The 27,840-nt window shown below is 41.8% G+C and overlaps 1 protein-coding gene across 2 annotated transcripts in view; it reads right to left on the bottom strand.

Annotated features, from left to right (window-relative positions):
* Positions 1–16,857, bottom strand: part of CANX (calnexin) — a 31,436-nt gene extending 14,579 nt beyond the window's left edge. The window contains exons 1-2 of one of the 2 annotated variants that reach the window (XM_018051601.1): positions 16,670–16,857; positions 109–285 (exon numbers count right to left, since the gene is read on the bottom strand). In XM_018051601.1, the coding sequence (XP_017907090.1) occupies positions 109–282 (174 nt within the window). In that variant the 5' untranslated portion in view covers positions 283–285; positions 16,670–16,857. Of the gene's footprint in view, positions 1–108; positions 286–16,309; positions 16,326–16,669 lie in introns of those variants that run through there. The other variant, XM_005682038.2, reaches the window with a different exon arrangement.

The raw sequence follows: 27,840 nt of genomic DNA, 5'->3' as shown, positions 1-27,840 counted from the left end.
AAATATTTTAGCAAATTTTGCTTTCCCTTTGGTAAGGATCCAAAATGTACCTTCATCTTTCGATCATCTCAAGAGGCAAAACAAACAGATTCAAAGATCATGTCAAACCTTTGGCGATGGCGGACTGCTGGCATCTGGCTTCGGTTTCGAGTCTTCTACCTCTTCAATGACGTCATCAAGGTCATCCTCAATGTCAATCACATCATCGTCATGTCCATCATGAGCTTGAACAAGAGCAGTTCCAAGGACCAGTAACATACACAGCAACCACTTCCCTTCCATGATCTAAGTATTTATTTAAAAAAAAGTACAGTTAATTGTATCACCTCCTTTCAAAAATTTTGAACCCTTATTTAAAATTAAGGCTTTCAAATCAGAGCTGAAAGGAACTTTACTGTATTTCATTTTATAGATAAAGAAAGTGAACTCAGAATAACAGGTTTTCCTAAAATCAGTTAGTTAAAAGATCCAATTTCAAGAAAAAATTCAAAATATAACTCAAACAATTGTCCCCATATAGAATATCATGTTGGCTACACAGACCTAGGGTGTTCAGATATAATTTCAAAATAACTTCTTGCATTTGTAAAGAGCTTTACAATAGACAAAGCCCCTTTACAGAATAGTTTAAACGAGTTAAAACATTACAATGAAATAACAGAGAAGTTAACTTGACTCACATTAAAGACTTAATTTAGATTAGATGCTGCTGTTTTTGTCCAAAGATCAAGAAGAATAGGTATGTTTTTTAATTAGTGTTTTAAGGGACTTCCAGGGAACCCTGTGCAAAGCAGGGGACTTGAGTTTGATCCATGGCTGGGGAACTAAGATCCTCCATGCAACAGAGCAACTAAGCCCACAGGCCACAATTCGAGACTCCATGCTCAACAAGGTCCTGCATTAAAACGAGACCCCGCAGGATGCAATGAAGATCCCACCTGTCAGCAACTAAGACCCAATAAGCCAAATAAATAAATAATACATCAGTTTTAAGATTCAACAAAAAAAATATATTAAACCATGCTGCTGCTGCTAAGTCACTTCAGTCGTGTCCAACTCTGTGCAACCCCAAAGATGGCAGCCCACCAGGCTCTGCCGTCTCTGGGATTCTCCAGGCAAGAACACTGGAGTGGGGTGCCATTTTCTTCTCCAATGGATGAAAGTGAAAAATGAAAGAGAAGTCGCTCAGTCATGTCCGACTCTGTGCCACCCCATGGACTGCAGCCCACCAGGCTCCTCCATCCATGGGAGTTTCCAGGCAAGAGTACTGCAGTGGGGCGCCATTGCCTTCTCCGAAAAACAAAAAAATATATTAAACCATAGACCAACTATTTTTATCTCTTTTTCCTAAGCCTTCAAGTGTCTTACATATTGTATTTGACTGTCATGGATGGTAGTCAATCCTCTCTCCAAAACCACAGATCTAAAGATACAAAAACTGAGCCACATGGATGCACAAAATGATTCGGCAGTAGGTAGTACAGAATTTTAATTCTGCAAGACAAAGAGTTCTGGAGACGGATGGAGGTGAAAGCTGTACAACAATGTGAACATACTCAATGCCACTGAACTTGATGGTTAAGATGGTAAATCTTACAAGTATTCTCACTGCTATAAAAAAGATTTTATTGAAATAAAGAAAATAGCTTAATTTTTTGGTCACTGGTAAATCAACTTATTCTAATGCTGAATTTAACACCTAATTCCTTATAAATGCTATAATCCTTTAAAGTGATTAATTATATAGAACTAGATTTTCATGTATCATTTGGTGGCATTTCCTTTATTTATAAATCGTGGGTACTGTTTTCACAAAATGAAAGAAAGTAAAGCTCACTGGACTCAGGCAGCACAGAAAATAAAGAAATAAAAGATTTTTATAAAAATAAAAATTCACTCATCATCTTTCCTAGGACTGGTATTAGAGTTTAAAAACTCTCAATGTCAACATTCTGCTATGGCTTCTTATATACCAAGAAATGCCAGTAATTTCAATTTTTCACTGGTAAGGCTTCTATTCTCTACCACCAAAATATACAATGGCATAGCAATATTGCTTTGATTTACAACTACACTGGATTCTCTGAAACTAAACAGGCTGATTCAACACTTTTATCTAAATCAACTGTATACAACCTAAGAAGTCCTCACAGAAATAATGCTATAAATGGTAGTTGGGTTCCCAGGGATACTCTATAAATCAAATTAGCCCACAAAATAGTTAAGTCAAAAAGGCAAATGTGATAAGCCTAGTAGCAATTAAGTGAATCACAAAACCAGTGAATTAATAAGGACTATGTGCTGATGTTAAAACACTGCTGCTCAAGGAAAAGCTAATCGGGGAGATGAACTAACTACTTACCTTTCAAAAATGGGGTTCAGGTAGGGTTCAGTGAGGGAGAGTACAGCTGCAGAACAGGAAGACTGGTTTTTTTCCCTGTATCTTTTAATTTATTGATATACTGCTGTTATGTTATGGGCTTGCAGGTGGCTCAGTGGTAAAGAACTGGTCTGCCAATGAAGGAGACCCACATTTCGGGAAGATCCGCTGGAGAAGGAAATGGTAACCCACTCCAGTATTCTTGCCTGGGAAATCCTATGGAAGGACCTGGCAGGCTACAGTCCATGGGGCTGTAAAAGATTTGGTCACAAGTGAGCAACTGAGCGCACACACACATACAACATATACCGCTGTTACAGGCTTAACTGTGTCTCCTACCTCAAATTTGTATGTTGAAACTTGAACTCCCAACATAACTATATTTAGAGATAGGACCTTTAAGTAATTAAAGTTAAAAGCAGTCATAAGGTTGGGGCCCTAACTGGTGTCTATAGTAAGAGGAAGAGAACCAGGAATCCACGTGCACAGAGGTTAAGTCCAACGAGGATGCAAGATGGTGGCCCTCCACAAGCTGAGGAGGAAGGCCACACCAGAAGCCAACTCTGCCAGCGCCTCGATCACAGACTTCCAGACTGCAAGAAAACACTTTTCTGCTGTTTAAGCTGCCCAGCCTGTGGTGCTGTTGTGGCAGTCCAAGCAGACTAACACAATGCTCCTTGGGTTGAGTATAATGTCACAAGACAGCTCTTCCTAACTTGAGCGTGCCTCAGGGGGCTTTTTAAAACAGACTGCTGACTGAATGTGCGCCTGCTGGGCCTTTTCCTTTCTATCAGGTTCCAGGGGATGCAAAGGTTGCTACCTTGAGAACCACTGACTAGGGTTTATGAATCATCAACTTGCGCTTTGTGTTCCAGTTTATAAAAGCACTTTCACAGTTACATTATTTTGCAAACCTCCCTTGAGGTATTACTAAGATGTAGTGAAATGAAAACAACCCAATCAATAACTCAATATCACAACCAATAAGTGAGAGTCAAAGATTTCAGATCTCCTATTTCTATTACACTAGACAAAACGTGGCTGCATCCCGAACACGTGTGAGAGGATAGAAAGGCTAGTCAGGAAGGGTCCTGAAGGGAGTGGGCTGGAACGGAGGATTCAGGCAGGGTTTAGTGAGTGAGCAGCGTGACTGCACAACAGGTTGCTGGACCCAGGGACCCAGGAAAGGTGGCATCTGCATGAGGGAGGCAGAATAAAAGCAGAAGTTGTCCGGCAGCATAAGGCTACCATCCCAGTCATGAACAGGAAACGCACTTCTCTCCACCACCATTTCCCTACAGCCTGAGTTTCAGGACCTGGTTTTTCAGGTTTGAGAAGTCTCAGGCACATATCTGTTAACTTTCACATTATCTAGAGGGTTGTTAAAGCCGTGGAGGAACCACCATTGCCAAACCATGACAAATCAATTCTCACAGCCGTGTGTTTATGAGCCTAAGCCACTGCTAGTTTTACACATGCTACTTCAATAGTTGCCAAAGTAACTTGCCAGTACTCCCAAGAAAACACTAAACAGGTCTAGTTTCAAGAGCCACTATTAAGCCAGCCCAAACATTCCAAATTTTGTTAAAGACTTGGTCACACTTAGAAATAATCCGAAACAATACATTTTAAGGTGATCTTAATTCTCCACTTCATTAATGAAAACCCAATATTACCAAGTAACAAAACCCACCCTCATTTCAGTCCTCCTACCCACACATATCAAAAAGGATGTTGCACTATTATGATTTCTATAAGAAAACACAGGAGAAATTTTAAGCAACCTTGGGTTTGACAAAGAGTTTCCCAATACATCAAAAGCTAGATACACAAAAGAAAAAAATTGGTTGAACTTACTTTAACTCTATGAAAGAAACCTGAGAATTAAAAAACAAATCAAGCTAGGAGAAAATATTTGCAAAATAAATATCTAATAAAGAAATGGATTCCAAAATGTACAAAGAACACAAACGCAACCAGTAAGAAAACAAGCCACCCAATTACAAACTGGGCAAAACATCTAAACAGATACCTCACCAAACAAGACGTTTAGATGGCATACGAAAAGATCAGACATCATCTGCCATTGCTAAGTCGCTTCAGTCGTGTCCGACTCTTTGCAACCCCATGGACTGTAGCCCACTGGGCTCCTCTGTCCATGGGATTCTCCTACTGGAGTGGGTTGCCATGCCCTTCCCCAGGAGATCTTCCTGACTCAGGGATCGAACCCAGGTCTCCTGTAGCTCCTGCACTGCAGGCAGATTCTTTACCGCTGAGCCACTAGGGAAGCTCTTTCATCTGCCATTAGGTAACTGCAAACAATGAGATACTACAATACCCCTATTAGAATGGCTAAGATCCAAAACACTAGCAAGGATGTGAAGTAACAGGAACTCATTTCACTGCTGGTGAAAATCTAAAATTTCAGGCACTCTGGAACATACTCTGGCAATTTCTTACAAAGCTAACCATAGACTTACTATATGATTTGTCAATCATGTTCCCAAGTTCTTGCCCAACAGATCTGAAGGCTTACGACTGAACAAAAACTGTCACACAAATGTTTACAACAGCTTTATCCATAACTCAAAACCTGAAGAAACCAAAATGTTCTTCAGTAGGGGAATGAGTAAACAAACTGTAGTATACCCATTCGATGAAATATTGTTCAGAAATTACAAGATGAGCTACCTAAACTGAATCACTTTGCTGTACAGCAGAAATTATCACAACATTGTAAACAAACTATAAACTATAATTTAAAAAAAAAAGAGCTATTAAGCCAAAAAGAGACTTGAATCTTTAGTGGATACTGCTGAGAGAAGGCTAACTGAGTCTGAAAAGGCCAATGCTATATAATTCCAATTAGATCACATTCTGAAGAAGGCCGAACCCTAGATATCAAAAGAAAAAAAAGAAAAATCAGAGGTTTAGAGGCAGCAGCCGGGTTGAATAGGCAGGCACAGGGGGCTATTCTAGGCAGAGAAACTGTTCTGTATACTGTTGTTATTATGGATGCATGGTACTACATATTTTTCAAATCCCATAAAATTTAACAGCACAAAGAATAGATCTTGATGTACGGAAATTATAAACCATCATTTAAGAGGTTGAGTGACCCAAGGATACACACAGGATGTGGCGAAACCACCCAACTGTATCATAGACACATGAAGCAACCTCACTCAGAGAGTTGGCGGGAAAAGACTTTTCCCTAAGTAGCTCTGGCAATCAGCGAAGTCTGCAAAACCAGACTATGCAAAAGTACTGCTCAAGCTGAAGTGACTCGCATGAGCATCCAGGGTAACCATCTGCATACTGCTATACACATATATCAGGAAAATTAAGTAAATGGATGGTGTATGGCAGGGGCCACTTTCAATGCTGAGCGTGGAAATTTTACGGACAAGCAAGACAAAGAGACTAAGATAATCCACATGGTAATGGGCAAGAGTTAAGAGACCACAGTATGAACTACTGTTTATCTTAATATACAGAGGATTACATACGAAATATTTATAGATATGTGCATATAAACCAGTTAGTATACACACATATATTTTCTTGCTCTATCAGTTAAGAGGGCATACAAGAAACTACTACACCTTAGTAGCAATACAATAAATACCCTAGTATCAAGGATTTTGGTTTCCAATATCATCTCCAATAAAAAGGAAACAGGGTTCCTTGGCTGATTCTAGGATTAAGGCAGCAAACATATAAGACAAGCCTGGAACATCTTGTACCGCCAGAAAGTGACGAAGTGTTCAAAACAAAAACACCCACAACGATGGGGGGCTACATCAAAGGAACAAAAGAGCGAGCAATGGCCAGAGCTGGAACAATACGAGCAATAAATAAGCCATACTAGATTACATTCTAAAGCACAAAATAAATGCCCATGAATCTACACATTACATCACCGAACAAATGAATAAATGAGACTAAGCAAACAAAAGAGGCAAACTTCCCAGGCAGAAATGTTCCAAGTAACAGATGCAGACAGTCCACTGTCAAGGAGGGGAGACAGAACGCCCTACCCTTACAAGCGGGCTGCAGTGCTCTCCTTCCTGTGCGAAGGGGAAAAGCTGGGATTTACAGTGGAGAAACCCAGCAAACACTACTTCAGCCAGGTGCTCAAGGTGAAGACCGAAAGTGGTGTCGTGCTGACAGCATGCGCCCTTGATACGATGGGGTGAAAACAGAACTTCAGCGCTCGCTTCGGCAGCACGCTAGTAAGACTGGAACATACAGAGAAGATTAACATGGCTCCTGCGCAAGGATGACACGCAAATTCGTGAAGTGTTCCGTATTTTTCAAATGGATAAGAAAGCTGTGGTACATATACACAATGGAGTATTACTGAGCCATTAAAAAGAATACATTTGAAGAAGATCCGCTGGAGAAGGAAATGGCAATCCACTCCAGTACTATTGCCTGGAAAATCCCATGGACAGAGGAGCCTGATAAGCTACAGTCCATGGGGTCGCAAAGAGTCGGACACGACTGAGCGACTTCACTTTCACTTTCTAATGAGGTGGATGAAACTGGAGCCTATTATACAGAGGGAAGTAAGCCAGAAAGAAAAACACCAATACAGTATACTAACGCATATACATGGAATTTAGAAAGATGGCAACAATAACCCTGTATGCGAGACAGCAAAAGAGACACAGATGTATAGAACAGTCTTTTGGACTCTGTGGGAAAGGGAGCAGGTGGGATGATTTGGGAGAATGGCATTGAAACATGTATAATATCATGTAAGAAACGAACTGCCAGTCCAGGTTCCATGCAGGATACAGGAGGCCCCGGGCTGGTGCACTGGGATGACCCAGAGGGATGGTACGGGGAGGGAGGTGGGAGGGGGGTTCAGGATGGGGAACACGTGTACACCTGTGGCAGATTCATGCAAAACCAATACAATATTGTAAAGTAATTAGCCTCCAATTAAAATAAATAAATTTATATTTTAAAAAAAAGAAAAGAAAAAAAACAGTACTTTAACCTCTGTGGTCTTCTTCCCCAAAATCCATATTCCCTCTAATCATGAGAAAAACATCAACGAAATCCCAACAGAGGGACTGCTGTCCTGACCAGTAGCCCTCAAATGTCAAGAACATCAAAAACAAAGAAAATCTAAAAAACTGTCACAGCCAAGAGGAGTTTAAGGAGACAAGATGACTAAATGTAATACGGTACCATGGAACATGAGCAGCAAGTGAAAACAAAGGAAATCTGAATTAAATATGGACTTCGGTAATGACCATTATCTATTCATTAATTATAATACATGTACTATACTAATGTTGTTAATCATGGTAGAAATGATTCTATAGATTTAAAACGATTCTGTAAAAAATTCATTTTTTAAAAAAGGGATGTTCCGCTGCTGCTGCTGCTAAGTCGCTTCAGTCGCATCGGACTCTGTGCGACCCCATAGACGGCAGCCCACCAGGCTTCCCCGTCCCTGGGATTCTACAGACGAGAACACTGGAGTGGGTTGCCATTTCCTTCTCCAATGAGTGAAAGTGAAAAGTGAAAGTGAAGTAGCTCAGTTTCCGACTCTTCGCGACCTTATGGACTGCAGCCCACCAGGCTCCTCCATCCATGGGATTTTCCAGGCAATAGTACTGGCGTGGGTTGCCATTGCCTTCTCCAGATGTTCCACTATTATGCATATTTATCTCCTATCCCTCCAAAAAAAAATTTCAGGGCTGAAATATATACCATTGGAATCTAGTCTAAATCTCTTTTCAGAGAAGAAACTGAGGTACAACAGACTGACTTGCCAAAAACAGTTGTTGTCACAATGGGGAGCAGAGGCCACGTCTGCTGTCTCCCAATACTTCACCTGATAATTTTATACCACTTTTGCCTTAGAAACAAAATGATTTTTCACATACATTAATGTCCAAGAAGACATCTAAGAAGCAGCTTTTTTCTGCCTTTAAAACTCTTCAAGGACTTCTCTGGTGGTCCAGTGGCTGAGAGTTCATGCTCCCAACACAGGGGAGCAGGGTCTGATCCCTGGTTAGAGACCTGGATCCTTTACCTCTGCCACTACAAAGACCCACTGCAGCTTAATTACTTAATTACTTTGGGAAAATAAATAAACAGAACTCTTCATGTGTCTTAACACTTAGAAACTCCCAAGCAGAGAGTGTAAGGGTTTCCCAGGTAGCTCAGTGGTAAAGAATCTGCCTGCAATGCAGGAGACATGAGTTCAATCCCTAGGTCGGGAAAATCCCAACCTGGAGAAGGAAACGGCAACCCACTCCCAGTATCCTTGACTAGGAAATCCCAAGGACAGAGAAGCCAGGCGGGCCACAGTCCATGGGGTCGCAAAGAGTGGGACACGACTTAGCAATTAAACAACAAAGCAGACAGCGTATTTCTCAGTTGTCACTATTTTTAAGATTATTAACAGGAAATATGTAACAAGAAGCTCAACAACAAAGCAATAATGCTTTCAAAAAATATATAGTACGTTTCCGCCACTCCCAACTTCCCCAAAGTCCCAGAGCCAATGACTCCTAGATCTAAAATGTTGAATAAAAGTGAAGAAATTATGTGCCTTTAAACCAAATTAACACTTTCCAGCAGTAAAGAAACATTAACATTTTCTAAGCCTCTTCACAGTTCATGCTCACTAAGCTACATTACCTCTTCCAGTGCAAGATTTCTCATATTCCTGAATGCCATTAGAGCAGTTTCTCTCATACTTTCTGCTTGAAAGCCATCATTTTCTTGGAGTACTTCATTTCCTGATTTTCCTCTAAGAGCCATTTTTATTTTATTTTTTTTCTTAATCACCACAAGGCTATTACCTTAAACTCTACCGCAGTGCCCTTTTGAGCTTGGGTGCAAATGCTAGGTGGATGTCTAATTCATGACTAAACTACTTAGTGCCACAAACTGTCTCACAGCAGGCCCATTTAAATTCCTGTCTTGGCCAAATTGCAAACTACTTACAGACTTCCAGGAGAGTAGCAATTAAAAATCAAAACCACAAGCAAGAAAATCTTTTAACATTTATGAGTCTACCAAAGTGAACTTTTCTTAAAAATACCCTTAAGTTGTACGTAAATATAGTTTTGTGTGGCTTTATCGTACGGTATCCCTTAACTACAGCAAAAGTGAAGTCAATAAAACCAACAATATGAGGGCCAAGACTATATAGGCCAAGTTCTGATTTCTGTTGATCCAGAACTTGATCTGGAAATAAAATTTCTAGGTTTCAGAGAAGTGAACAGACTGCACTTCCTTCAAATACTCATTAAATATTTTTCAGCTAGATATCCCCCCCGCCCTTTGGCCATGCCACATAGCTTGAGACATCAGGGATCAAACCCAGGCCCCAACAGTGAAAATGCCTACCCGTGAGACTGCCAGGGAATTCCCTCAAATGGACTTTCAATAAATACTGGGTGGCAGGGCTCAAGACTGTTTCTTGGCAGTTCAAGACTGAAGTGTGAGAATTCTGTATTACAAAGGGTTAAAGGAGAAACTGGGTCTAATGCCCATCAGCAAACTTGGCACATATTAAACACTAAATGAATGTTTGCTAATAGTGTTTTATTCCATGAGGACCAACTAGTTATCAAATATTAAAAAACTCTGACCTTCAGGATCAATAAAGGGTGTCCTTAAAGTCTGGAAACATAAAATGTATTTGCCCATGTTTTCAGAGTTCATGAATATTCTGTACCATTAGTCCTACGAATCAAGTTTCAGGGGGGTTGGAGGTGGATAACATAAACTCATAACCTTTTATCTAACTAGGAAAAAACACGCAGAGATCTGTTAGCACTACTTAAGACTCCAGCCTGAATATTTTGTCTATAAAAAACACCAAAAGCAGTAATTTTAAGTATCAACTAGTGTCATGATAAAATTGTACGTAACTATGTACACCCAAGGGCAGGTAAAACCTGGAGAAATCCAAATATGGTCTACAGATTGTACCAATGCAATTTTTTCCTAGTTCTGATATTTTACTATAGATATTGTTATTTGGGGAAGCTGGGTATTGGGTACAAGAGATCTCTCTGTACTATTTTGGAACGTTTGCAGATCTGTAATTATTTCAAACCTGAAAGCTTCTCTTAAAAAATGTATTACTGGATCAGTATGCCTGGTTCGTTAGACTTGATCAAAGTTGTATAGAAACCAGCTTTAAATCGACCCAGTCTTTCAAAGCACAGAAGTACAGACAAAGACCCAGAAGTGTGAGTTGGATTAGAAATCTGAACATCTTGCCCCCTTCCTTCCAGTTAATAACTGTTTTGCTTTTAATAATCAAATAATCAGCCTATATCCAAGGCAGAGAATCTCTACCACTGGGATCACATGGACAAATGTACACAAAGTCAAGAAAATACATGCATATACATTTATATGTATACACATATATATACATTTATAAATAATATACATGATAAAGAATATTATTATATAAATATACATGTAATATACATTTATAAATAATACAAATATTTCCAACTTGCGTCTCAGTTTTCCAAGGACAGAGCAAAAAGCACAGTTCTCAAAATCTCACAGTCAGGATTCTTCAAGAGACCTAAATCTATTCACTCTTAGTATTTCAGTTCACTTTTCAACTTTTAAGAGTGAATTTACCTTGAATTCTAGAAATGGAAATATTCTATTTTAAAACTGTCGATTCAGAAAATTAAGGCCTCATGCAAAAGGCAGTACAGTGTATGTGATGGTGTGAACTGCCACGTCAAGAGAAATCTGGGTTCAAGACTTTCTTGACCCTCTTTGTGGCCTTGGTTAGCTTATTGAACTTACAGGAGTCTTTCTTCCCTATTTTATAAATGTAGCTAGTAGTACTACTAGCTCAAAGGCTTGCCGTGAAAATACAACAAGATAATACAGTCTATCAGAGTCCAGTACTTCGTAAGTACACAAATAGTTTGTTATTCTGATACACAATTAGTACAACCACATCTTCAATTCCCAGACGGCCTACACCTCCTACATATTTCAACAAAGCTGAATGATTTTATGTAACAAGAAGAACTAGCTTTCTTCTCATTCTATTCTATGATTTTTTTTCTTTAACTCTTCCTTGCAATGGTGTATATACAACTGTAGCATTTGGACAGGGAAATATCCCTGTTTATCTGTGATTTTCTTATTTTCTGCTCTGCTACCAATTTCATGAATTCCTCCAAATTTAAGTTTATTTTTGGTTAATGGTAACTCTGTTCTCAGGACACATTCTAAAGAGTACTATTATTTTACTATACTGAAAATATACATGAGACTTCAACTGAACACAAAATATTCTATTAGAAACATACACATTCTGCATTGAATTTCAACAAATCAAAAACTGATTTAGAGCAATTTTAGGAACTGGCAAACACTAAAGAAATATTAAATTTGTCACCTCTCATGGGCAGTATCTTTATGCTCCCTAAGGGGCCATTCAAAAAGAAAGATTTTTAAAACAAATGAGGTCTCAAATTACTTTTAAATTAAACTTTAATATTTTCAAGATAGTCTATTTTGCATCTATTTTCATAAAGATATTGACCTACGGCTTTCTTGTAAAGTCTTTGTCTAGTTTTGGTATCAGGCTAATACTGGCCTCATAGAATGTGTTGGAAACTATTCTCCTCTCTTCTATTTTTGGACGAGTTTGTGAGGGATTAGTGTTAATTCTTCCCTAAGTATTTGATAGAATTCACCAGTGAATCCATTTGGTTCTGGGCCTTTCAAGATTCTGTTTCTTTAAAGTAGTTAGGGGGACTTCCCTGGTGGTTCAATGGCTAAGACTCTGTGCTCCCAATGCAGGTGGCCCCAGATGGTCGGGCAACTGGATATAAGCAACCAAGACCCAGGGCAGCCAAATAAATAATTTTTTTTAAGCAGTTAGGAAATTTCACTTCTAATTCCTTTAATCCATGAGAAATTAGAAAGGAACAAATCCCACAAAAGGAATATCTCTTTACAGGGCCAACGAAGGTCCCTTACATTCCTAGTTTGTTAAGTGCTTCTGCCTTGAAAGGGTGTTGCACTTTATCAAACTGATACCATCATGTAGGTTTTCTGTCCTCTATTAATGCAATATATTACACTCTTTATTGTATGGTAAACCAACCTTCCATTTTTGGGTTAGATCCCACTTGGCTGTGGTGTTTAATTCTTTTTTATATGTTGCTGGATCCCATTTACTAGCATTTTGAGGACTTTTTATTTATTTGCTTAAGGGACACTGTTCTATGGTTTTCTTGTGAAGTCTTTCATTTTGATATCATGGTAACATTGGCCTTAAAGGACGAGTTAGAAGTGTTTTCCTTTCTTCTATTTTTTAGAAAAGTTTGTGAAGGATTGGTATTAATTCTTCCCTAAGTATCTGGTAGAATTCACTAGTGAAATCATTCAGTTCTAAAGCTTTTCTTTTTGGAATTTTATCTCTTAAAAGTAATTAGGAAATGCCACCTCTAATTCCTTTAATCCATGAGAAATCAGAAAAAACAACAGAAGTGACCTAGCTGGCAGAATTGGTTACTTTTTTTTAAAAAAGTGATTTTTTTTTTCTTTTGGCTGCACAGCTTGCTGGATGTTAGTTGCCCAACCAGGGACTGAACTCGTGCCCCCTGCAATGGAATATCCAAGTCCTAACCACTGGCCACAGGGAATTCTACAAAGTGATTTTTTTCAAAGGCTGAATGTAATTAAAAAATGAAGCAGTCTTTCCTTTATGCAGGCTACCCATTTATCTACCCTTTTAAAATGTTACGTCTCACTGATTTTAGACACCTTTAGACTGTCTAATTTAATCTTCATAAGATCCCCAGGAGGTTCTATCATCCCATGTGCCACATGAGGAAACTAAAGCTAAACTGTCCAAGGTCACAGTTAAAAGCACGGTTAATGAGCAGGACTGGGCTTCTCATGTGGCCCAGTGGTAAAGAATCCACTGGCGAAGCAGGAGATGCCGGTTTGATCGCTGGGTTGGGAAGATTTCCTGGAAGAGGGCATGGCAACCCACTCTAGTATTCTTGCCTGGTAAATCCCAAGGACAGAGGAGCCTGGCGGGCTACAGTCCACAATGTCACAAGAGTCAGACACAACTTAGTTCCTACACAACAATGAGCAGCAACTCAGAAGTCACAATCCCTAATCTTCTACTTAATAACTTTGCATATTGGGTGAATTGCTAACTTCAGGGCCTCAGTTTCTTCATCTAAAATAACAACACTGTGTACTTTTTAAAGTGAGAGTAAAGTCGCTCAGCCATGTTCAACTCTTTGCGACCCCATGGACTGTAGCCTACCAGGCTCCTCAGTCCATGGAATTTTCCGGGCAAGAGTACTGGAGTGGGTTGCCATTTCCTTCTCCAGGGGGTCTTCCCAACCCAGGGATCGAACTTGGGTCTCCTGCATTGCAGGCAGACGCTTTACCGTCTGAGCCATTTACACTGGGATACGTTTACACTGTGTACGTCTTGGGATAGCTATATAAACAAAATGCATGCAATGTGTTCATATTAGTACCAGACTTACAGTAATGTGCAACATTATCAGTGATTTTCCTATTACTAGATATTGCCCAGCGACACCATTTAAGCTTTGATGGTCCTAAAACGCTGAGTTTTAACAGCGATAAGAAACTTGGAAAAAAAAAAAAAGAAGCTTGAAGTCTTAGACTGAAAAGGAACCACTTGAAAGGAATTTGATTCCAGTCACAGATAACCATTCTACTACTGCTTTTCATTCCTCTGGATTACATCTAGTCAAAACATCAAAGCACTTAATAGTGGGAGGGAAGTACATAGAATTCAAAGGGGTCCTTACTGTAAATGCTCATCCACTAAAAAAAGAGATGTACACTGCCTAGTTCAGTTCTGAATTTTGCTTTTGATTGACAGGAACATTAAAATGTATCTTCCCACAGCACTTTCCTTTTTTGTATAAACTAAGTGGATTTAAAACGTGGATTCCCAAAACATTACTGAAGAGTCTAAGTTACTTAAAAAAATTAAATTCTCCAAATAATTTTCACAGTTAAGCTTAATTTAAAAATCATGTTATAGTTAAAACATTCAGCCTGCACTTTTCTGACAAAGTTCTACAGTAAGCTGTACAGGTTTTAACTATGTGCAGGCACTGTTATTATTTCCTAGGAGTTGTTATGAGCTGCCAATTCTTCTACTTGCCTAGTTCATTACTCCATTCAAAGCAGTTTCCTGTTCACCATCTTATTTGTCTCTCCTAAAAGATCCCTAATGGCAAGGTATCCTGGGCACTGCATTTTAAAGATATGGAAACTAATGTTGTTCATTATGCTACTACCTCGCTGGGCCTGGAATTCAGGCTCCAGCCTGCATTTGTGCCTACCAACTCTCACTTCATCCCCTTAAGCTATCTCTCAGGGCAAAGTGAACTCTGTAACTGAAAGGATGCAAGAGCATGATTGCCAAAACTGCAGCAACAACTTCTGTCAAAACGTTTACCCCTCAAGGTCCTTGGAAGATAATGTGCTAGTTCAAACTGCTGAGTTAAGATAGTCAGGTAGGGAGTTACTGACACTCATTATCAGACAGGTCAGGAAATGCGTTTGCTGCGCCGCACATTTACTCCAATACACCGTTCATTCTGGCCATCTCATAATCCAGTTCCCTGACTCCTTTGCTTGCGCTGGTGCATGGGAGAACTCCCACACAATTCTCCACCTCTGCTCTCACCGCAGCAAATGGACAACTCCGCAGTGATTCTATTCATGGCACTTAAACATGGCTGTTAAAAGACTGACATGCAGAATGATTTTAAAGATCAATACAGTTCCTCCCTTAAAAAAAAACCTGAAACAAAACAAATCCTCCCGCCCACTAATTCTTATTTAAAAAATTAAGCAAAATGTTCCATTTCCTAACTCAGAGGTAAAGAAACCTAACTGTGGCTCACCTTTGTCCCCCCAGGCTTTTAATATTCAGCTCAGTTTAACTTCCTCCAGCCAGCATTCACTTGTGTCATACCCAGCAGTTAATCCACTAAGTCCAGTTTCTTCCTCCTGTATCCATGAAGGTGACTTCAGGTACCAGAACTTAACCAACTCAAAAAGGAGGATGTTGATGTAGGGGACCAACATCATTCAGGCCTTAATTTATTTAAATCATCTATCAAGTAGTCAAAGTCTCTCCTGTCCTTTTTTATACACAGTTTAGTGGCTCAGAGGATAAAGCGTCTGCCTGCAATGCAGGAGACTCAGGTTCAATCCCTGGGTTGGGAAGATCCCCTGGAGAAGGAAATGGCAACCCACTCCAGTATTCTTGCCTGGAGAATCCCATGAACAGAGGAGCCTGAGCAGGCTACAGTCCACCGGGTCGCAAAGAGTCGGACACGACTGAGTGACTTCACTTCACTTCACTTTAGTTCTAACACCACCACCATCAGATTTTATATCCATTATTTGGAGAGAAGTGGGGTACAGAGAAGTAAACTGCCTAAGTTCATATAGCAACAAACGACAGATTAACGACTTGAACCAGGGCCTTAGCCTTAACCATCAAAACTGCCTCAACTAAAACTCCAACGTGATCATAAAATTAAGCCCATGACCTTGAGCCAATCATTTCAGAGCTCTGGGCCTCAAGTTTCCTCCACTATAAAATGACTTGCCCAGAGAGCTTTCGGGTGCTTTCCTGCCAGTCTTTGTGAATTTACAAACCAGATTACTTACTCTTCATCCATGAAGAGAGATAATTAAATGTCAGGGCTTAAGTTTTCCAGCCACTGCGTGTTCTAGCACATTCTCCATACTCCACTCTTCACTCTGTGATTTTAATTTTCAAATACTGAACTTCTAATGCTAAATATTCTCTCTCTGCCCACTATCAACTCTTCCCCACTACAAGGGACATCGACTAGGCCCGATCCTATTCCAGACCTTTACCCAGTTACTCCAGGCCACTTCCCAGCTTCACAGGTAGCCAGCAATAGGCTTAAGAAAGCCCTAGAAGCAAAGCCAGAAGGAGAAGTTAGCTTTCTCAGAGGTCAAAAGAGGTTCTAAGGCACCTGCCACGCCTCCCGACCCCGGTGGCGCGGCCTGGGCCTGGCTCCCTAACTCAAGCGGCCCAGGTCCCGGCCTCACACCACACGGCCGGAGCGCCAGACTGGGCCTGAGCTTTCGAAACCCAGCCGGACCCCACGGCCCCGGCCACGCCCGGCTCTCCAGGCCCCCGGTCGCGGCGCCGCGTATCCAGGCCCCCAAGACTCCTCGCAGGCCCGAACACAGGCAGGCCTCCCATCTCACCTCGAGCCTCAGCGGGACGGCCGGTGGCGCCCTCGCCTGCTCCCACCCGCACAACCGGCCCCGCGCCGCAGAGAATACAGCCGCTGAGGCAGCGCAGCAGCTGAAGCAGCACGACCGTCACGTGCCGCAGAACCAAGAGGCCTTGACTCCCGCTGCCGCCGCGCGAGCTAGCCCCAGAGCACGAAGCCCGGCCCTGAGCCCGCCCCTCGCTCCTGAGTAGCTACAGCTAGCGCCAAGGCCAGCGCCCCCGCGCCAGCTTCTGAATTCAATTGGTCAATGCGACCATCGCTCTGAGGACTTTCCCTTACGCCCCCTAGGGCTATTCTTCGTGGAGCGTGGGGATTGGCTGGGAGTGAGGCAGGAAGTGGCCGTTGGTTGGGCGGTACGGAAGGGGGCGGGCTGGGGCGGAAAGGAATACTCCCGGGCGCGCGCGCCCTGTGGCGGGACCAGCCCTTCAGGAGTTCCCGCGCGCGGGTGCGCTGGTTCCTTAGTGGGCGCGCTTCCAAGAGTTGCATCTCGCTCTGGCTCTGTGGTTCCCACACCTTCTGTGCCTAGACCCGGGCCTCGGAGTCTGGCATTCCGTTCCCTTCTTTGGGGGTCAGATGTCAGCTGGCAAGAAGGGATGGGAAGTCTGGTGAACCATCGGGAAGGGCCTTGCCCCCGATGCAGCGAGTGCCCAGCGCTAACGGCTCCCTCGGTCCGGCCTAAAGTCGACTGCACTGCGCTGCGTAAGCAGGCGCCGCGGTTCCTGCAGTGTCATTGCTCTAGGCCCAGCAGCCCGAGGCCACCTTGTTACCCAAGCTCAAATACAGTCCACAGTGCTACGCTGCAGGTTTATTTCAATTTTCAGTTTGTGATGTTTTCCTCAGTAAAATTATACAGAAAGGGCACAGAGACACACTGACAATATTGAGAGAAAAAGATGGTGCAATGGAAAGATTTCAAACACACCGCAAGTTTTGTAACTCACTTTTAGCATATTTTCAGTTTTGAATATGCTGAGAACCTCAGAAAATTGAAATGGTCTGTGGGTTTTTTTAGACCTTTATGTGTCCTGGTTTCTGTCGTCCATTTGTTTGGATACCCAAAGGCTGAATGGTAGGGTGAAAAAAACTGTATTTGGTAAATGTAGCAACTACCATTGGCTTCCCAGGTCATGACAGCAGTAGAGAACCAGACTGCCAGTGCACGAGACTAAGAGGCCTGGTTTCATCCCTGGGTCCAGAAGATCGGCTGGAGGAAGGCCTGGCAACTCACTTCAGTATCCTTGCCTGCAGAATCCCATAGACAGATTAGCCTGGCAGGCTACACTCCATTGCACAGAGTTGGACAGATCTGAAGCAACTTAGCAAGAGCGTGCGCGCGCGCAGACACACACACCGCCCCCCCCCCCCAATTTTTTCAGTTCACTTGCTCAATCCTGTCCGACTCTGCGACGCCATGGACTGCAGCACACCAGGCTTCCCTGTCCATCACCAACTCCCTGAGCTTGCTCAAAATCATGTCCATTGAGTTGGTGATGCCATCCAACCATCTCATCCTCTGTCATCCCCTTCTCCCGCCTTCAATCTTTTCCAATATCAGAGTCTTTTCAAGTGAGTCAGTTCTTTGCATCAGATGGCCAAAGTATTGGAGTTTCAGCTTCAGCATCAGTCCTTCCAATGAATATTCAGGACTGATTTCCTTTAGGATGGTCTAGTTGGAGCTCCTTGCAATCCAAGGGACTCTCAAGAGTCTTCTCCAGTGTCATAGTTCAAAAGCATCAATTCTTCGGTGCTCAGCTTTCTTTATAGTCCAGCTCTCACAGCCATACATGACTACTGGAAAAACCATAGCTTTAACTAGACAGACCTTTTTTGGCAAAGTAATGTCTCTGCTTTTTAATATGCTGTCTAGGTTGATCATAAATTCTCTTCCAAGGAGCAAGCATCTTTTAATTTCACGGCTGCAGTCACCATCTGCAGTGATTTTGGAGCCCAACAAAATAAAGTCTCTCACTGTTTCCATTGCTTCTCCATCTATTTGCAATGACGTGGTGGGACCAGATGCCATGATCTTAGTTTTCTGCATGTTGAGTTTTAAGCCAACTTTTTCACTCTCCTCTTTCACTTTCATCAAGAGGCTCTTTAGTTCCTCTTTGCTTTCTGCCATAAGGGTGGTATCATCTGCATATCTGAGGTTACTGATATTTCTCCCTGCAATTTTGATTCCAGCTTATGCTTCATCCAGCCCGGCATTTCTCATGATGTACTCTGCATATAAGTTAAATAAACAGGGTGACAATATACAGCCGCGACATACTCCTTTCCCTATTTGGAACCAGTCTGTTGTTCCATGACCAGTTCAAACTGTTGCTACTTGACCTATATACAGATTTCTCAGGAGACAGGTAAGGCGGTCTGCTATTCCCATCTCTGTAAGAATTTTCCACAGTTTGTTGTGATCCACACAGTGAAAGGTTTTGGTGTAGTCAATAAAGCAGTAGTAGATGTTTTTCTGGAATTCTCTTGCTTTTTCTATGATCCAACAGATGTTGACAATTTGACCTCTGGTTCCTCTGGCCTTTTCTAAATCTAGCTTGAACATCTCAAGGTTCACATACTGTTGAAACCTGGCTTGGAAAATTTAGAGCATTACTTTGCTAGCGTGTGAGATGAGTGCAATTGTGTGGTAGTTTGAACATTTTTTCACATTGCCTTTCTTTGAGATCGGAGTGAAAACTGACCTTTTCCAGTCCTGTGGCCACTGCTAAGTTTTCCAACTTTGCTGGCATACTGAATGCAGCACTTTCACAGCATCATCTTTTAGGATTTGAAATACCTCAACTGGAATTCCATCACCTCCACTAGCTTTGTTCTTAGTGATGCTTCCTGAGGCCCACTTGACTTCGCATTCCAGGATGTCTGGCTCTAGGTGAGGAGCCAGCTTTATTCCCTCCTGCCATCTTGGAAGGGAAAATGAGAAGGTAAATGTTAAAAGATGGGAGTACTAAAGGGAATTTAAGAGGATTTTTAGTTCATAGGAATGAACAGGGAAATAGGTGACTTGAACTGGATAAGGTAGGATATGCAGGGTTTCTGTAGTTGGAGAGTTGGAGAAAGGCTTCTTTAAATATGAAAAAGCAAACAAAAAGGCAGGAAAATGGGTATCATATATTTGGGGACATCATGTATTTTGGCTGGAGAAAGGTATGTGTTCATTAAAGTAATGGGAGCTTGCTCAGCTCAAGAGTTGGGTTAGGACCTAGCCAATGAGCCTTTACGGAGATAGGTTAAATTTTAAATTTTGGTTATGATTTAGATACTTAGGGAAGCATTATAATTATTATTTTTTTTAATTTGGACACAGCATATGGCATGCAGGACCCTAGTTTCCCAACCAGAAATCAAACCCCGTCCTGACAGTGAAAAAGCCAAGTCCTAACCACTGGAAAAACAGGAAATTCCCTAGGGAAGCTTTATTTTAATATTATTCCTGGGAGTCCAAAAGAGAGAGAAACTACCAGCTATGAGTCTGGTTAGGAAGCTACTTCTTGAAGTTGATTAAAGGGCAGAGTTAGGGAATGACAGGATGTCTAGAAACAAAAGCATTAAATGTTGATGCTGAAGACTGTACCATAGGACTCAGAAATCTAGGGAAAGAACAACCAAAGGCAACAATGAGATGTCAGCCCAGATGACCGGTGGTAAAGTACAGAGCCCTAAAAGCGGGGGGCTTCAGCCTCAGCTGATCCTGGGAATCCTGGGTCTGGGCCCAAGACAGAATGGGACTGTTGGTCCTGCTAGGGATTTTTCTGCTAAAGCATAAAGTTCTTAAGAAGTTGAGGACAAATACCTGCAGGCTGGCCATTCCAGAAGATATTTCTAAGATTAATGGCCTTTTTTCTTTACCTCCTCACCAACCTGTCTCTCTGTTCTATAAAAGAAACTGGCATCCAAACCCAGATAAGATGGTAATTTTGAGACATAAGTCTTCCAAGTTCTAGGTCTACAAGGCTTAACACCTCATCTTGCGGACTTACTGGTGTCTCCTGTGGGCCAAGCAGAGTGAGCTTGGACTTGGTAACAAGTTCAGCTCAATTTTGACGCTAACCACCCAGTTAATCTCAGACACCACAGGTTGAAAGGCTAAGACTGCCCCCACATCAGATCCTCAGCTGCAGGTGAGGTACACAGGCTACCCACAGGTCGCCTTGACCAACTACAAATTTGGGGGTTCCCATGACCACCTCTTCAGATTCCAAGAACAACACAGAGAGCCCAGGAAAATACTTTAACTTGCTATGACAGGTTTACTAAAGTAAAAAGCTACCACTAAGAAACAGCCAAATAGAGAAATGCATAGGGCAAGTTATGGGTGTATATGTTTGTGAATGTGTACAGCTTCTATACCCACTGCAGGCATGCCAACCTCCCAGTACCTGCATGTGTTGAACAAGGTAGAAGCTCTCCAAACACCATTACTTAGGGGGTTTTATGGAAGGAGCATTACAGAAGCACAATTGCACTCATCTCACTTGCTAGCAAAGTAATGCTCAAAATTCTACAACCTAGGTTTCAACAGTACATGAATCGAGAATTTCCAGATGTTCAAACTGGATTTAGAGAAGGCAGAGGAACCAGAGGTCAAATTGCCAACATCTGTTGGATCACAGAAAAAGAAAGAATTCCAGAGGAACATCTACTTGTGCTTTATTGACTACACCAAAGCTTTGACTGTATGGATCACAACAGACTGTGGAAAATTCTAATAGAGATGGGAATAGCAGACCTCCTTACCTCCTTACCTGCCTCCTGAGAAATCTGTATACAGTTCGAACTGGACATGGAACAACAGACTGGTTCCAAATAGGGAAAGGAGTACGTCAAGGCTGTATATTGTCAACTAGCTTATTTAACTTATACGCAGAATACATCATGAATAATGCTGAGGTGGATGAAGCACAAGCTGGAATCAAGATTTCTGGGAGAATAATCACTAACCTCAGATACGCAGATGATACCACCCTTATGGCAGAAAGTGAAGAGGAACTAAAGAGCCTCTTGATGAAAGTGAAAGAGGAGAGTGAAAAAGTTGGCTTAAAACTCAACATGCAGAAAACTAAGATCATGGCATCTGGTCCTACCACTTCACTGCAAATAGATGGGGAAGCAACTGAAACAGTGAAGACTTTACTTTGTTGGGCTCCAAAATCACTGCAGATGGTGACTGCAGCCATGAAATTAAAAGATGCTTGCTCCTTGGAAGAGAATTTATGACCAACCTAGACAGCATATTAAAAAGCAGACACATTACTTTGCCAAAAAAGGTCCATCTAGTCAAGGCTATGGTTTTTCCAGTGGTCATGTATGGATGTGAGAGTTGGACTATAAAGAAAACTGAGCGCTGAAGAATTGATGCTTTTGAACTGTGGCATTGGAGAAGACTCTTGAGAGTCCCTTGGATTGCAAGGAGCTCCAACTAGTCCATCCTAAAGGCAATCAGTCCTGAATATTCATTGGAAGGACTGATGCTGAAGCTGAAACTCCAATACTTTGGCCATCTGATGCGAAGAACTGACTCACTTGAAAAGACTCTGATATTGGAAAAGATTGAAGGCAGGAGAAGGGGATGACAGAGGATGAGATGGTTGGATGGCATCACCAACTCAATGGACATGATTTTGAGCAAGCTCAGGGAGTTGGTGATGGACAGGGAAGCCTGGTGTGCAGCATTCCACGGGGTCGCAAAGAGTTGGACAGGACTGAGCAACTAAACTGGACTGAACTGATGGAAGTCCTCTGAGTAGGCATGATTAATAAATCATTGGCCACTGGTGATTGCACTCAATCTCCAACCCTTTTCCCTCCTTTAGAGGTCAGAAGTGGAGCTGAAAATTCCACTCTTCTAATCACTTGGTTTGGTTTCTCTAGCAACCAGCCCATATCAGGAAGTTATCATGGGACCCAGCAATAATCACCTGATTAGCATAAACTCAGGTGTTGTTGGAAGGGGCTCATTATGAATAACAAAAGATACTCATCACTCAGGAATGCCAAGGGTTTTAGAAGTTCTGTGCCAGGAACTCAGAATAAAAACTAAAAATTTTTTTATTATATCACATAATATTCATTCCATCCCCACCACTAGCATCGGGCAAAAAATTGATCTGCTTTCTTCTACTACAGAAAAGATTGGTCATTTCTAGAGCCTCATATAAATGTAATTATACAGTATATAGTGTTTTCTATCTGGCTTACTTAACATATTGTTTGCAGATCCTCATCTGTGTTGTAACATGTATCAGTAATTTGTTGCTTCTAATTGCTGAGTAGTGGTGTATCGTACAAGTATGCCACAGTTTCTTTATATATTAACCAGGTAATAGACACCTGGGCTGTTCCTAGTTTCTGGCTATATGATAGAAAACTGCTATGGACATGGTGTACCACTCTTTGTATAAACATATATTTTATTTTCCCCTTAAAACCCAACATCTTTACTCTTTCTTGGTTTACTGCCTCAGTTGATAGTTAGATCCATCCAAAGAAAGTGTCATAATTGTTTTTGAAATCTTGCACATCTGAAAGTATCTTTATTCTACTCTCACATAGTTTAACTTGATTGAAATATAATTAAAATACTATAAAGTTTGCCCACTGTAAGTGAATGATTCATTGATTTTTAGTAAATTTATGGAAGTTACCAAAATTCAATTTTAGTGTAACTCCATCATTAAAAAGTTTTTTGCTCCTCATTTGTAGTTAATTCCCAGCCAACCAAAGCAACCATGAAACTGCTTTCTCCCTTTTCCAGATATTTCATGTTAATGGAACCATATCTGACTTCTGTCACTTAGCATAATATTTCTGCACTTAATTAATGTTGTAGCATGTATCAAGGATTGATTCTTTTTTTATTGTTGAATATTACATTGCATATGTTGAAAAAAAATTTCACAGTGTGAGTTACAAGTTAAGTTTTATTTGGGGGAAAATGAGGACTACAGCCCAGGAGAAAACATTTCAGATAGCTCTGAGAAACTGCTTCAAGGAGGCAAGGGGAGGAGGTAGGCTATATAGGAGTTTAGCAGCAAAAGCCGGGTAGTCTGGGTACATCAAAAGATTACCGTTAATTAAAGAAACCAGCTATGTCAAGTTAAGGAACTTAGCACTTTTCTATGCATGGAAAGATGCAAGAGCCTGGACTCACTGAATCATCCCTTCGATATGTTCTTCAGCTATCTGGGACTAGTGTCCTGTTTTCACATCCTGAGTTTCCTCGGGGCTCACCATGTGGAATGGCTGCAGTCTGATGTCGGCTAGATGACAGGTATTCTCTTCTTTCCTGAGTTTCCTCAGGGTTCACCGGCTCACTCTGGAGGGCTTCAGTTGCTGATGACTATGACATCCTTGTTTATTGAACAAGTCTGTATATGGACATGTTCTTTTGGGTAGTACATAGGAATAGAATTGCTGGCTTGAATGCTAAGTTTATGACTAACTGTTTAAGAAACTCAAATTGTTTTCCAAATTGGCTGCTCATTCTACATTCCCATGTTGGAGGGTTTCAGTTTCTCTACATCATCACCAACACCAGCTATCCCCTGTCTTTTTGATTACAGCCATTTTAGTGGATGTAGAGTGGTATCTCACTGTGATTTATTTCAGATTCAGTGAGCTCCCTCAGACAGAAGCTGCTGATTTGTGCAGCCTCCCCAGTTTTGAAGGCAGAGAACTTGAGAAGGGAATGGCAACCCACTCCAGTATTCTTGCCTGGAGAATCCCATGGACAGAGGAGCCTGGCGGGCTACAGTCCCTGGGGTCACAGGAGTCGAACACGACTGAGCGACTAGACCACCACCACCCAGTTTTGGGACAGCTACCCTCACGCCCGAGCTATGGGAATGGGAGCAGCCCCAGGCAAGAATGCCACAGATGCTCACTGTTCTAACCAGATTTCAGAAGTTTTTCATGGATAAATAAATGCTTCTCAATTTCTCAGTGACTTTTGGTCAATTTTCAGAACCCGAAATCTTTCAAAAAAAAATTTCCCTCCCATTCTCATAGTTATTTTCTGAGGAGAAAATCTGCTGATCTCACTGCACCAGACCACCTTTTAATTGACAACTGTTTTCTCTATGTGTTTTCTCTCAGCTTTTTTCGTTTTCCATGCTTTGGTCTCTGTTTTCCATTTTAAGGTTTTGGCTTTGTGTTTTGCTTTTTGCCCTGGCTGCACACTGGAATTACCTGGAAAGCTTTTTATTATTTAATTATCTTGGCCATGTTGTGAGGCATGTGGGATCATAGTTCCCCAAGTAGGGGTCGAACCTGTGTCCTCTGCATTGAAAGCACTGAGTCTCAACTGATGGACTTCCAGGGAAGTCCCCTGGAAAGCTTGTAAAATCCTAGTGCCCAAACTATACCTCTAGACATTACATCAGAATCTCTAGGGGAGGGCCCAGCCATCTGAGAATCAAAATAAATGAGCTATAAACCACTGAAAAAGAGAACTGTAAGCACATTTTTAAAAAGGAAAAGAAAAATATAAATTAATAAGTCTGTAAAAGTCCTAGTCATGTCCATCTGTTTGCGACCCCATGGACTGCAGCCCACCAGGCTCCTCTGTCCATGGACTTCTCCAGGCAAGAATACTGGAGTGGGTAGCTGATGCTGAGCAGGACCCTGTGGGACTCCAGGGCATGGAGACCTTTTTGTCCCTGATTTCTTATAGGGAATACTCCAGCATTCATGACCTCTCAGTTCCAAAAGGGCAGAACAGTTGCTAATCAAAGGAAGAATAGCGATGAAACCACCTGAGGCAAGATTAAAGGATCAGAGAGGCTCATCAAAATTGGGAAACTAGACCACTGCACACACCCTAACTTGACAGCAGCAAGAAAGAATAGACTGTTACTGCCTTGATCCTTAATCACACACTCCTGCCTGACTATATAACCTTTCCCTACTCAGCAGAGAGGGGGCTTCCCTTGTGGCTCAGCTGGTAAAGAATCCGCCTGCAATGCGGGAGACCTCGGTTTGATCCCTGGGTTAGAAAGATCCCCTGGAGAAGGGAAAGGCTACCCCCTCCAGTATTCTGGCCTGGAGAATTTCATGGACGGTACAGTCCATGGGGTCGCAGAGTCAGACAGGACCGAGCGACTTTCACTCACTCAGCAGAGGGGCACAACTCTTGAGGTGGTAGCCTGCTGTCCTCCCCCTTTGCCTGGCAAAATAATAAAGCTACTCTTTCTCCTCCATAACTCTGTCTCCGTATTTCTATTTGGCATTGGTGCACAAAAAGCCAAGATTTTGGCAACATAGCCATTCCCTTCTTCAGGGGATCTTCTGGACTGAGGGATCAAACCTGGGTCTCCTGCACTGCAAGCAGATTCTTTACCATCTGAGCCACCAGGGAAGCCTTAATAGGTCTCTATCTATAAAGAAAAAATTAGACTCCTCCTGTGTTTCTTCTTTACCGTCACAGTACCACCACACTTCCTACGCCAGACGTGTAGGAATTTTCCCCATGCCAAGCAATTCTGTGGCATCAACTGGGTCCCACCATGTAACTCACTTCTGACACTACCCCCCTGAAGACAGCAAGTGTCAGATCCTACAGGCTAAGGACTTAGTTCCATAAGACTGACTCCACTTCAGATGCTAATCCAAAGTAGTGAATCCTCACGTTACCCACAATTTCAGTCTGACTTGACTATACATTTGAGGTATCCATGCCTTCCTCCCCTTGGATGTGATTATTCACTAGAACAGCTCACAGAATGCAGACACACTTACTTGCATCGATCAGTTTATTAAAGGATGGTGATGGACAGTCAGATGAGATAAGCAGGGTGAGGTATGGGAGGGTCTGGAGCACAGTCTCATCCCTGTCACCTTCCCAGAACATGGATGTGTTCACCAACCTGGACACACTCTGAACCCAGTTCTTAAGGGATTTTTATGGCAGCATGATCAATCATTAAGCCCGTTTCCAGCGCCTCTCCTCTCTGGAGAATGGCGGAGGGGAGGAGGGGCTGGGAGTTCATGGTTCACCACTCTTTGTGGTGAACAGCTCCCCTCTAGGGGTGCACCATGACTCACTTCATTAGCCTAAAAGACACTGCTGTAACTCAAGAACTGTGTCAGGAACAGGGGTCAAAGACCAAATGTGAAAACAAAAGATATGCCTAATGCTCTTAACACTTAGGAAATTACAAGGGTTTTAGGAACTCTGTGCCAGAAATTGGGGGCAGAGACTGACATATATATTTTCTATTATCTCGCAATACCAACAGAGGAGAAGGAAGAGCTCTTGCTGAGGGCCAATTGATTACTATAAAGTGAATGCTAGTGTGGGAAAAGCATAATTTGGCAATCATAAAGGTAAAGATGGGATCACGTAAGAGTCACCAAAGGATGCTAACTTTAGGGGGAATTTTGAGCAACAGGACATTTAAATGGTCTTAAAAGTGCCCACAGTAGGGAAGGTTCCTTTGCAACATTTAAATGCAATGCCTAACCAATACAGTATTGTAAAGTAAAATAAAGTAAAAAAAAAAAAAAAAAAAAGCAATGCCTGTCCCTAGACAGGATCCTGTTCTAGAAGGAAAAAAATGCCATAAAGGACATTATTAGTAAGCTGACAAAACTGAAATATGGATGATTGATTATAAAGTAGTATATCAACATAAATGTATAAGGTTGGTAACTGCATTGTGGTTGTAACTGTGTATCATGGTTATGTAAAGAGAATACACACAGAAGCATTTAGGTGCAAAGAGCCACGATGCATATAAAAGGCTCACAAATGACACAGGAAATACGGTAAAATGTTGAGTGTAGGAGAATCTAAAGTATACATTGTTCTCTGCACAAGTTATCTTGAAAAAAATTTTTTTCCTTGCCCAATTTTTACTTATTTCTTATTTATTTTTGGCTGTGCTCAGGCTTTTTTCTAGTTTTGGCCAGTATAGGGTTTTCATTGCATTTGTTTCTCTTGTTGAGCACAGGCTCTAGGCACGTGAGGCTTTAGGAGCTGCGGCATGCGGGCTCAACAGTTGTGACTTGTGACACAAGCGCTCAGTCACCCCGCAGCATGTGGAATCTTCCTAGAACGGGGATCAGACCTGGGTCCCCCGCACTGGCAGGAGGATTCCTAACCACGGTGCCACCAGGGAAGTCCTCCTTGCA

This window comes from Capra hircus, chromosome 7, assembly GCF_001704415.2.
Source record: "Capra hircus breed San Clemente chromosome 7, ASM170441v1, whole genome shotgun sequence".
In the NCBI taxonomy this organism is placed as follows: domain Eukaryota; kingdom Metazoa; phylum Chordata; class Mammalia; order Artiodactyla; family Bovidae; genus Capra; species Capra hircus.
Note: the sequence above shows the minus strand (reverse complement) of the source record. Positions and strands in the feature narration are given on the sequence as shown.